This window comes from Poecilia latipinna, unplaced genomic scaffold (assembly GCF_001443285.1).
Source record: "Poecilia latipinna isolate Pla-1442-1.1 unplaced genomic scaffold, P_latipinna-1.0 Scaffold27, whole genome shotgun sequence".
Lineage (NCBI taxonomy): Eukaryota > Metazoa > Chordata > Actinopteri > Cyprinodontiformes > Poeciliidae > Poecilia > Poecilia latipinna.
The window spans coordinates 209,569-222,855 of record NW_015112643.1 but is presented as its reverse complement, the minus strand read 5'-3'; the positions used below and the strand labels follow the sequence as shown (position 1 = coordinate 222,855).

The 13,287-nt window shown below is 36.5% G+C and overlaps 1 protein-coding gene across 2 annotated transcripts in view; it reads left to right on the top strand.

The window, feature by feature from the left end:
- sntg1 (syntrophin, gamma 1) overlaps positions 1–13,287 on the top strand; it is a 71,126-nt gene that overhangs the window by 46,358 nt on the left and 11,481 nt on the right. For both annotated transcript variants that reach the window (XM_015038884.1, XM_015038893.1), the window contains exons 14-17: positions 4,030–4,146; positions 5,764–5,835; positions 6,295–6,447; positions 6,570–6,662. In XM_015038884.1, the coding sequence (XP_014894370.1) occupies positions 4,030–4,146; positions 5,764–5,835; positions 6,295–6,447; positions 6,570–6,662 (435 nt within the window). The remainder of the gene's footprint in view (positions 1–4,029; positions 4,147–5,763; positions 5,836–6,294; positions 6,448–6,569; positions 6,663–13,287) is intronic.

Here is a 13,287-nt window from a genome sequence, read left to right as displayed (position 1 = left end):
CTTTCAGTCAGTTAACTCATCATGTCAACCTTCAGTCTAAATGGAGAAAATCAAGCAAGCATCAAGGGCTTTCTGCTTATTTACTGCAGCTTCTGCCTTACAACAACAACAAAAAAAGCGGCCATGTAAATTTAAGGTAATAATTCACAATGGGAAATTACACAGTGTCACAAATCTTTTCACTTTGTTATTTTGTAAATGAAGAAAAAGGTCTCGCCGTCTTCTTGTCAGTTCATACCTCTGTTCATTATCGTCTGGTGGGGCTGTTGCTATATAACTTCATTTCCTAGTAGTTAGTTTCTTAGTTTATTCTGGTGTTCTCCTAGATCAGTGTTACTTTCCTCTTGGTTTGTACTTTTACATTGAGAAAGATAATAAACTCTTCTGTCTTCACCAGTAAAGAAATGCAACAATGTACTGGAATTTTAGGTGCCTGAGCGAAAGCATAAAAAAAGCATAAACGTGAACTCCAAACTCTGGAGGATGTTTAGAGAATGTGCAGAAAGGAACAGTCAAAGATCCGTGCCTCTGTGTTAAGTTTTTACAGAGTTTTTCAGACCAGAGTTGTTGTTTTCAGACCAACAATTGATATTGGTGATTTTATTCAAAACAATTATCTTGTTGTTTTTTTCCCCCCACAAATGAGTAGAAAGGCTCAAAATAAAGTTTGGATTTTTTTCTAAAAAGATTCAGTGTGAGATTAGTTTAAAAAAAAGTAAAAAAATATTTCACGATTTTTTAACACCTTTACCAAGATATCATCATCCTTCTACACATTTGTATGTAACATTTGTATGTATGACTGTGAGAACATTTTAACCTTGTATTATTACAAAAATATATATTTTAAACCTGATGAAACCTCAAAAGATATTTCACATATAGTTCATATTTAAAACAGATTTGTCCTTCCATTGAAGAATATTGACATGTCCTAACCTGAGTATTTTTGAAAATCTTAAATCTCACCTCTCTTCAGAGGAAATTAGATGTTTAAATTTTTTCCTATCCCATGTTTTTAGATGAAGAAATAAGGATGACATAGTTGTGTGAGAACTGTTTTTGCTAAAGCCAAAAATCGTTGACTTTTCTCACACATTTTCAATTTATTGTGAATAAAACCAGCCCTTGATTTCACAGCTGGTTTCGTGAAAACAAAAAAGGAAATCAAAGAAGCAGCTTGTGATTTTTTTTTTTTTTGTTTGATTTTTTTTTTCCAGCTCCAAGCTGAAACTCAGAATGTTTCTGTCAACTTGTCAGATGAAAGCCTTGGGTATACTTTTACTAATGAGGAGGAGGAGGAACCGGATATGGAAGCATTTAGGCTCGTTTAGAAGCTTGCAGGTCTGTTTCAAACAGGATGAAGGGACTTTTGACAGCCTGTTCGCAAGCTGTGGAGACTTTAACTCAAACAAATACCAACTTCAAGCTGAAAAACCTTAGAGAGATCACCTCCAAATTTAATGTAGTCAGTCTACAGAATATTTTCCCCAGGAGTCGGGGAATCATCAGGACTTTTTCACACTTGGCTAGGCATATGAAACATACAGCAAATGAAACTGTATGTGCCTTATCTTTTTCTAACATTAGAATTTGTTGGGTGATCTGAAACCATTCGGTGCAATAAATATCGAAAACTGAAGAAATCTATCAGGGAAAAAAAAAAGCTTATGTTATTCCCATGTATGTACCATCAGGGAGAAAGGACAGTAAACATGTGCCAGAGTTTATTATTCTTATAAAGAATTGTAATTTTACTTAGAGATTTGGTGCATTTTCTTTCTAGTTGGACCATCTAGATGATGCAGCACAATTTTACCAATTACCGGACTTTAGACAAATGGATGTTACGTGGTACACCATGCAAACTTATTTCCCTATCCAATATTTTGACTTGAAATAGTAGGGACAACAGCACTGTCAACAGAGACTGACCAATAAGCTGTTTAAATGCACTTTACCTAAAACAACTTCATCCTTCTTTGTGCAACACTCTGATTTATAATTTTCTGCCTACTTTTACATAAATGAAAGGACAAGATCTCCAACTGAAAGATGTCAAGTTAAAACTTCACCAGCAAAAGAACATGTTTTGTCTTATCCCGATTTGACACACAAAGATTTGTTCTGGTATTTTCAGCATGAATCTAAAATTCTTGTTTAACTATGTATGAAATTTGGCACTTCTGAGTTAAACATTAATAATAAATAAAGCCAAACTCTTGACTTGTTAAGTATGTATGATTTTTGACACACTAGAGATATCGTTTGATAATTAGGGGTTTGCCTCTTTTCACCGTAACATAAATCATTAAATACTGTCAGGGGTATCCAAAAATGAAAACTTGTCACATTTTTGGAAGAAAACGTTCCATAAATTAGGCGTGAAAACATGTGATAAAACCTTTATGCTGCCAGTCGGAATAAAGCTGGAAAATAAGTGTGTAAATACTAATGAAGTAAAGATGTCAGGGAAATATTTATATGAAGAAAACTGTGTTTAAATAAATTGTGTACAAAGTAGCAACAAATTCAAAACACAGAAGGGTTGTATTTAAAATTACTTTTCTTCCTGTTGGGCCTCAAAGTTGTTGTATTTTATTTGACTTTTTCCAGTGTGCTAAATTGCCGTGGTCCTCAAGACTATTCTGCATGTTTTAGACGTTTCCCTGCTTTAACACACCAGATTCAGAGAATTCCAGTTCAGCAAAAGCCTCCTTATCTCCCAATAATTTAAATCATGTGTGCTGAAGCCTAAAACATTGACCATCACCTAACATAATATCTAGAATAATAAAGTTCAATCTGTCATTTGGTGTGAGGAGCACACCAGGTGAAATGTTTGGGGTCTAAACAAAGCAAATGTTTAAAATGCGTAGACTGTGCTAGTCATGCTGAGGTGTCCTTATTTATTTCTCTGCAGCAATAGCATTTTTGTTTTTACAATTTAGTAAAAAAAATGTTAAAGGTCTCTTCCTCCATTTATATTCTTCATTTTACGACTTGAATTTTTGAAATTCATTCTCCATTGTGTCATTAATACCACCCCACTGTCCTCCACATTTTTATAGAGCCAATCTTAAGTTCTCTCACTTAAAGTTTAGATGTTTAGCGAATCTCATCATGATTTGTGTAGAATAATGGGGCCCTTTTTAGTCTTCTCTAAAACCAAAACAAACTAAATAGTTAGTTGTCCGTCTTCTGTGCAATTTCTGAAAAAGTACAGATACTAACCCGTCACTGCTGAGTCAGTTTGGGGTTTGAAGATTCTGTCAAAATTTGCACTTGCCAGAATATAGGTAGATTTTTGTTTTCCGAGGTAAAAATTGGAATCTTTACACAAAAACTCTTCTCTAAAGGCTCATAAAGACAAAGGAAGAACAAAAATAGTCTCTACAGTTGCAAAATCCCTCATTTTCCAGGCACTTTACTTCACAGCTTTGCAAAGCTGGATTTAGTACCAAAATATTCACGGATGAAATGTTCTTGTGATTATTTGGTGAACATAGTTATATCATCTTGGTAACACTTTATTTGAAGGGGGGTGAATAAGACTGACATGACACTGTCATAAACATGACATAACGCCTGTCATGAACATGAATAAGCCTTCATGAATATTTATGACTGTTGTCATAAAGCGTCATTCAGTAAATTATGACACTTTTAATACAAAGTTGACATTATTCAAAATGTCTTTGTTATGACAACTTGACATTAACCAAAAAATCATTACTGGTATAAATTTGTTATAAAAGTATTACTGATTGCACTTTAAAAATTAGGTAACTTTATTAAAGGTAAAGTTTAAACAGTAATGATTTCTTGGTTAATGTCAAGTTGTCATAACAAATACATTTTGGATAATGTCAACTTTGTATTAAAAGTGTCATAATTTACCGAATGACGCTTTATGACAACAGTCGTAAATATTCATGAAGACTTATTCATGTTCATGACAGGTGTTATGTCATGTTTATGAAAGTGTCATGACAGTCAGTATACAATGCTGTTTGCTTTATTGCACAGATTATCTACATGGGCTGGGTCGACGAGAAGGAGCAGGACTCTGTTCAGGACAGGATGTACTCACCAAAGTTCCTCGCTCTGAGGGGTTCCTCGCTCTTCAAGTTCACAGCTCCTCCCGTAAGCATTCTCTTGTGTTTAATTTCTATTTCATCAGATCAAACTCCTGTTTTGGATTGATGCTTTCTGCTCCTGAAGCTGGGGGGGGGGGGGGGGGGGTTTATTTTTCTTTTTATTTTAATCTTCTGGTGGGGAGAGGGGGAAAAAAATGCTTCCCTATTTAAGAAACAGGAAGCAGCTCACTTATAATCATTTGTGGTGCATTGATCTTTGTCTTGATTGATGATGATCATTTAATGTGTTTACATTCTGCCAGCTATTTGGGTTATTATGACGAGTGGGATAAGCTGTCAATGGGCCTGTTGATGGCAAGAGATTGATAGATAACTGAAATTGCCTGCTGATGGTGATTGTGCTGATATAAATGGAATATGCTAATGTGAGTGGATGAGGGAACACGAGAGCCTGCATGTTCAAAAGTCAGGACATGTTTTGTTATTAATCCAAACTAGCTATCTGGGATTTATGGCTTCCTGCATGTGGGAGGATGTAACTGGAATTCGAAAGGCTACAGTGGGTTTGAAAAGCATTTTTACCCCGTTGACGTTTTCGAGTTTTGTCACGTTGCAACCATGAATTTTATTGGGATGCACATACTGGTGAACTGGATGGAAAATGCAAGTCTGAAAAGCATAGAGTCGATTCTGACCCCCTTTAGAGTGACATCCTTAAATCCCATAAAATCCACTTCAACCAACTGCTTCAAGAAGTCTTATACACACTCTACTTGTATGCATGTAAAAAAGGCCTTGGTAACTCTGAAGAAGCAACAGAAACCCATTGCTCCTATTAATAGTGCAGTTATTTTTGAAAAAAAAAAAGTAAGCTATTATTGAAAGAAAGCCTTACGATGTCCCATTAACAATGTTCCCCAACCCATGTAGAGAACTCAGCTGAGACATAGAACAAGGTTTCTTGTCAGACATCATAAATGAACCATGTGCTATGTGGTCTACATTCAAAATACTATGCGGTGAATAACCAACATGCCACATCACCCTGAACCTACAATGAAATGTGCTTTTGGAGAGCTATCTTCAGCGAGACAGGGAAGCTGATCAGAGTTGATAGGAAGATGGAAGGAGCAACATACAGGGCAACCCTGCGAGTAAACCTCTTAGAAGTTTGAGACGTTAGAGGTTTTCCATCCAACACAGCAGGAGCCAACTTAATCCAACTGAGAGTCTGTGGCAAGATTTGAAAATTGCTCTTCACAGGTTCTCCCTGTGGAAATATGACTAGATTTGAGATTAGTATAATTTTCCTTCTGCTTCACAAAAATGGATTACTTGTATCATAAAATCTCAATCAACTACACTGAAAATGGGAAGAAATCTATTTGCAAGTTACTGGGTACATCAATCAATCAGCAAGGAAATACTGTAATGTTCCAGTCCTTTGGATTTGACATGTTAGTATCAAAAGCACTGTGCATTGTTCTGTAAATATTTTGTTTTTTCTGTATATAAAAAGTATTTCCAAGGAATTCCCTGTTGAAAAAAAAAAAAAAAAAAAACATGCTATGTTTCCTCTTAGGCACAGTTCCTGATCTTTTTTTTATTCCTCTCCATTGAGACATTTCTTAAATCAAACACAACATTCATGTGCTGTTTTCAGGTGACGACGTGGGACTGGACCAGAGCAGAGAAAAGCTTTACCGTGTATGAAATAATGTGCAAAATTTTAAAGGTATCACAGTCTCTTTTTTTTTTTTTTTTTTTTTTTACTCAATTCCCCAAGCATTTAGAGCAGCGGATCTCAAACAGGGTACACCAGGAGAATATTAAGCAGCAGAAGTGAATCTGAGGGATGCTCTCATATGACTCACTTATACAGTACATTTGCATGTATTCTTCTTGCTGTTCCACAGACAGACTCGAGGCTTGTAGTTATTATTCTATGCAGGTTTCAGGTCACTTTGAATTTGATGGTGAAAATTTATCTGCCACTCATTATCTAGAAACGGATTTTGAATAGCTAGATATAGATTCACAAATGCAATTATCTGTAGGCTGACCTTAAATTGCAATTTAGTTTATAGAAAGCTGTGAGGTGACACATTAGATTATGATTATTAAAGTTAGTAACGCCTGTCAGGGAACTGTGCTGCTGTTGCCTTATCTGTCAGCGCGCTCTGTGTTATCTTAGGACAGTGACCTTTTGGACAAAAGGAGACACTGCTTCAGTGTTCAGACAGAGAGTGGGGAGGACATGTTCTTCAGCGTAGAGCTGGAGTGTGAACTGCTGATATGGGAAAAGGCTTTTCAGATGGCCACGTTTCTGGAGGTGGAGCGGATACAGGTCTGTTTTTTTATTTAAAACAGCCTCAGGCTGTTTCAGCACAGTTGCTTTAGCACGAAAAAACTGATAATACTCTCGAGATATCTGTAACTGTTGTAACATCGTCTCTTGCTGTTCTGCAGTGTAAAACATATGCTTGCATAATGGAGAGCCACCTCATGGGACTTACAGTTGACTTCAGCATGGGATTTGTGTGCTTCGATGCTGCTTCAAAGGCAAGTTCATGAAAATCCTCTCTAAACTCTTCAGGGTCTCCATTTATCAGTTCATTTCTCAGCCTTGCAAAGTTGGATTTATCTATACATTTTTCATATCAATAGTTTTGTCAAGTTCTGACCTGCTGATGCCGATATTAGCTATTTATTGCAGTTCTACAAACTTTTGCTGTCTAGTTTTTGCACAAACTGAAAATTCTTCACATTTAAATGTTTGTAGTAAAATAATTTATTCAAGGCATGACAGAGAGCTTTCACTGTGAAAAGTATTTAAGTATATATAATTTACAAGACGGATTATACCATATATAATTCTTTTGTGCACACCTCAGAATGAAAAAGGTGTGCACACTTACATGGACCGGCGGAAACATCATGCATGGGGAGCAGTCAGTGTTACACAGCTCTGCGTTTCAACAGAAGTTTACAAAGTTTTTTAGACAAAGACAAAATGGTCAGAGTTTACATTCTAAACTGTCTTAACATCTTCTCCTAACAATAAGCATTATTGGCATGGTTTGCATGTGGTGAGCATAACATACAAACAAGTCTCTGTATTACATATAGAGCTATTGGACCTTTTCCAAAAGAAAGCAAATATTTCCTAATTTAGCAGAAACCTCTGAGATATTGAAAATAACTAAGTTGTCTTTTCACAGCAAAATGTTCCACACTGGTGATTGTTAATTTCAACACGACCCAGTAGAGCTTACGTAGATGGTGTTCGCTGATCGGTAAAAAAAAAACAAAAAAAAAAAAAACAAAAGGGCTGAATTTTTAGATTCTGCTTCTTCTGAGCGGTGAGTATCCAGTCATACAGTTGGCCAACTTCTATGCCAGGGCTGCCAGGGCAGGGGAATCCTCTGTTATCCATTCAAATATGGAGGAACGCTCTCCTCAGCGCGTGTTGCATACAGTTGGATGGAACAAATCATGACGCCTCAGCTGACTTCTTTTTTTTTTGTGCTGCTGCTAACTTATTCTGCTCACTGTGCATTTTAGGAGTTGTGAGTTCATTTGTTTTGACTGCTGAACCCCTCCCAGCTAAAACCTCTTACTGCAGCGTACAGTTCGTTTTGGCCTTTCCCCAAGTCTCACAGGCACGCATACTACTCCACTGGTGCACATTATGTTGATGAGAGGGACACAAGCACTGCCATATTGTTCTCTAAGATTTTGGCCCCGATTCCAGCAGAACGCGGCAACAATGTCCCCCAAGCATGACAATAATGTTGCCAGAGTATTGTTTATAGAGAGAAATTCACCAAGCACAATCCATATGTAAACTGCAGTAGCAGACAATGTGAGTGGGATTATTCCATAATTAAAAACTGCTTTTGGCAAATTTGACAAGCATGCTGCTTTCTGACAGAAACCAACCAAAATGTAACCGTTTGACAAACCAATCTGTAATCTGCGGGTTCAAAATATAGTCAGATCTTATTCCATCTCTGCAGTACCGTTTCCACATGGACAACATACAAAGCAAAGAAAACACTGGATGAAATATTCATGGTTAATCTCCACCACCATCTCTCTGCCAGTGCTTTTGTTTGGACTTTTTCCTCTCATGGCTGCGGTTCTCTTCTGTGCTCACACACATGAGAATCAAGTAAGCTCATCTCTGACCTTTCAAAGAGGAACACACAGCGAGTGGGCGAATGAATCAATGCATGAATATGGTACTTACTACTGCGTAATGTGTTGCATATATTAGGACATAAAATATGTAAACTCAAACAGCACAATGCAGTTATGTGTTAAACTGTGGCATTATTATTCAGACAATACCGACTTCCAGTTGGATACAAAGTCAATATAAAGTTCTTTATTGCTTCAAAGTTAGGCAAGATAACAAGTATTTTATTTATTTTTTTTAATTTATTTTACTCAAGCTGGAGTTTCAGCAGACTTTCTCAAAATTCTGCTCTAACTGGTTGACTAAGAAATACTTTGTTCAAACAACGCACTGACACAATTTATGGATTTATCATTTATTCCCACATATCCCTGACCCAACACATAGAGTTGGTCTTCAATAAACTCACATCTAGCTCCTGATAACATGCTTACAGGAGTCAGGGACTCCCTATAGATATAGATCCTTGAACATGACAGTAAGTGTAATGTACTCCAATGGCCTTCACGGTAACCAGATCTCAACCCAGTAGGGCGCCTTTGGAGAGTGGTGGGAAAGGAGGTTTGCGTCGTAAATCTATAGCATCTGTATGATGCCAACATGTCAACATAGAGCAAAATCTCAGAAATGTTATAAGACACCTTGTTGAATCTATGCCCTTGAGAATTAAGGCAGTTCTGAAGACAAAACGATTCCCATCTGGTAATAGTAAGATGTAAATAGTAAGGTAGATGATGACTGTATCTCCCTCATAGTACATTTTAAATGTTGTACAGATGAAAAAACTGCATTGCTAAAATCTACATGGTGCTCAACATGAGAACACTGACATAAAAAAAAATGATTCAATCAGTGTTAGGCTACTTTAACAAATCCTTGACAGCTTTTCTCTTAAAAAAAAATAAAAAGAATCAGTGCTTACTATGGAAAGTAATAACCTCCCTGCTAAAATAGTGCAATATAGCATCATGTTGCCTAAACCATTTTGACAGACTGGGGAATCTGGGGGTGTCTGGCAGTGAGATGAGAGCAGTAGATCCTTGAATTCAGGGTGGCCCTTCTGTGGTTCTGCTTTCCTCTGGTGAGACCCATAGATAGTAAATGTGATGGGGACCTGGGGGGGTCCTTAGACTGCATCTAATTAGTTGTACTCCTGGAGCTCTTCAAAATTTATTGTAGTGCATTGTCTTAGGAGTAGATACATCCACATTAGTATCAGAATAAAATGTTCCCTAACCAGAGTATTAGCAGGATAGTAAATTTCTTGTTAAGTATCTTTTCTGACTCGACTTTTCTACTTTGAAGTAGCATACAATGTTGCCAATGGAAGGTTTTGTTCTAATATTGACATGGCTACTTTTGGTATCATTGTCAAGCGTCAATTCTCATGTGATTAGTAAACATAAAATGAAATCCAGATTTTTTTTTTGGTACAATTTTATGATAAATATAATTTTTCCTGTGGTAGGCATCACAGATTGCATTTGTTGTGATTGAGATTTTGTTTACTTCTTGTCTTCCATTTGGAGACTGCAGACTCTTTAGACATAAGAGAACACTAGGGCTCACACTGTCCTCTATAGCTTAAAATGTCTTGGCATGGCCACCACAAATCCCTAATTTTAGTCCTGCTGAGAATTTGTAGACAGATCTGAAAAGATGAGTATGAGAGAGGCTGATTCAGTTCCGCTGGTTCTGTTTGGAGGAACGAGCCAGAACTCCAGCACACTGTTGTGAGAAGCTTGTGGAAGAAAAATCCAAAACATTTGACCCAAGCCATGTAGTTCAAAGGCAATGCTACAAAATGCTGAGGAAATGTAGTATGCCTGGTGTTGTAGAGGCTGGACAAAATTGCAGACAAAAACTGGGCATAGTCATAATATGCATGGCAATTAAAAAAAGGGTCTGCAGGGAACCAGATACATGCCACAGATGAGCAACCCCAAACAATGGAAAGCAACGGCAAAACAACGAGGATGGGAAGCTACTGAGGCAAAGGTAGAAATGACAATGCAACCTAAAAGCCTAATCAGATGGAAATGAGAACAGCTGAGGGAGAAAGCACGCAGAGGAGAACGAGGTGATTGAGAACAGCTGTGCTGGGAAGCAAGCTGGCACGCTGAGGGAGGAAGATAAAAAGAGCAGGAGAAATGGGAGACCATAAAACTTAAGGGGAAAACCTCTGAAACTATCATAAACAGTTAACAATAAGAAACACTCATTTAAGGAGCCTCAATCTAAATGTACAAATGAAAATACAGCCAGAAAAGAACGAACATAGAGAAAACTGAAATGGCAAGATTTAAGATGTAGGAATACAGGGAGGATCCTAAACAGGAAGCACAACACACAAACAAGTCAGGATAATGGCAGTATGTAAAAATCTAATTTTAAAGATTTTTATAAATACAATTCTGAGATCCTTTCAGTCATTTTAACAAATGCAAATCATTTTTTTACTCTGATTTAACTTCTGACATGACAATTTTTGTTTGTAAATTTCTGGTTTCACCTAGTTAAATGTTTAACCAAGGTATACCCTTGATTTATTGCACCTTTTGGAAAACGTGAAGTGTGTCAAACTAATAGTAGAACCTGAGCTGACCAGGGGAGTCGGGGATAACCACACAGGGTTCCTGCTTCTCCTCATTCATGGATGTTTATCTTCTTTTCTTGTGTTTTTCCAGATCTTGAGAGTACATAAATTAAATTTGAGGACCCTGCACTCTGCAAATACAAACTAACATTGTTGATTCAGCTCGCAACTAGCTGCTACTATAGGATGCTGACTGATCTTAGTCTTTGTGTTGGGTTCAAATGAATAGCTTGGAGCCTGTAAAGACAGATAGATTCTAAGGTGAATGTGATCTCACGCAGTAATGAATTTGTTTCTGCCAATCAAATGTGTGTTCTGTTCCCTGGGGAAGCAGAGCCTGCCAAGCCGGTGATCAGCCAAGCACATCAAAGTGTGGGGTGAAGATTGCAGTTGTGTCTTTTTCCTTCAGTATTCTGTGTTTGTAATCTACTTAATTATTATTCGATTTTATGGCTTTGATTTAAAACTTAACATGTCTCTGAGGCATCATCTCATATGATTTATGCTTTTTGGGCCTTCTGATGCCAAGCTTTGTGACACAGTAAAACCGAATAAAACAATGAAAGATTATTTTACCATTGTTTAAATTGTGTCTTAAAATTTGCAGACCAACTGGAGAATTTTATACCAAACAAGAGGAAAGCGAGAAATGTCAAGTCCATTCATTTAAACTCGTGTGACATTACGTCCATTTTCTTTTGTCTCAGATCAAAAGTGAGCAGGTTTAAATCCTGAGTAAAGAAACATTACAACTTTCTGTTCCTCCGTGACAAGGCTATCTATTTGTAGTTGTAGTATCTGGTGAAATACTCGACATTGTATGCATTCAATATGCATCGCGTTCAGCAACAGAAGTTTAAACACGAGTCAGTGATGTGATTAGATAAACCATGAAAAGTGCAGAATGACTGTTTTAATCCTGGTTATCATAAGGTCTTCTACTATATGCTGCCATCATGAATTTTGAGACAGGATACTTATTCAGGAGATTTTTTTTCTAATTATTTGTAAATTTAGATTTTCAAAACCTTGTCTCTCTTTACTTTTTGATATGTTATTCTGCTCATTATTCTCAAACGTCTGTTTTGACTGAATTGTTTGGTTTTGGTTTTTTATATTTCTTCTTTTTGCAAGATTACCGGAAGTGCACAGAAGATGAGTTTCAATTGCAAATATTTTATTAATTGCAGAGCAAAAATGAAATGCTGTTGTAACTCATATTACACAATCTTCTTCAAAGAGTTGTAGATGTTGGTGGCTATGGGTAGGAAGGATCTCCTGTAGCAGTCAGTATTACAGTGGCTCAAGTGAAGCCTATGACTGAAGGATGAAAAAAAGTGTGCTGTTTAACATTGTCCTCAGTACAGCCTCAATACATGCCTCTCTCCTACTTCAGATAACATTATACTAAAACTTTTTTAAAACACCAGAGCGAAACCCTGAGTGTTGTTTTTAAAATCACCAGTACAGATATTTGTGAGAAATAAATAGATTTCTGCTTCTACCTAAAGAAAAACATTGTAGTTTTCATGGTGAAGCTTTAAATCTCTGCTGCCACACAAGTAAGACTTTGCAAAAAGTGGGCTCTATTTTAGAATGAATTTCTCACTTTTGGAAACCTTAAAAAATTGTGCCACTGGTCTTTTTAATAGAGAAAAGCTGTGTCACTACAGGGGTCTTGAAGAGGGTAATATCAAAAACAGTGGGGAAGTGGCTTTTAGTTAGCATTGAAAATGAAAATGAAATGTGCTGTGTGGGAAAGTCTGCCCTTCTTTCACTTGATCTAAAACTAGTTTAAAAAATATTTAAATATAATATGAGTGCTCTACTGTTGTTATTAAAAAGTGATGCTGTACTGAAGATAATTTCCTGCTAAGCAATCCATTATTGACAGATACATAAATATAGCACTGGGGCGACTGCTACAGGTGATGAAATTTATTATTTTCTTTTCTTATCCTGGTATTTTTAAACTAGGAATCTTCAGGAAAATTCATAAAGTTTTCAGAAAGTAAAAATATGATCTGTTGTCTATATATACACTATGTTATCTATTTATTTTTGTTCCATGAAGACTTAGATTCATTACTGCTAGCCATCGTCAGGATGAAACCAGTTTGTTATCAACAAGTATCAATAACCCATAATCATGCCAGGTTTCATATACAACAACCAGGTATTTTCTTATCTAGGCACTTTTTCATAGAAACTTACCAATGTCGTCTTAATGCACACATAAAACCAAAGAAAATTAAATAAATACATGTCACTTCAATGTATGCTAATAAAATACTAATTTCTGATAGCATAACATGGAAACCAAAAATGAATCAAAAATATAGATGCTTGTATATACAGGTGCTGGTCATAAAATTAGAATATTCTGATAA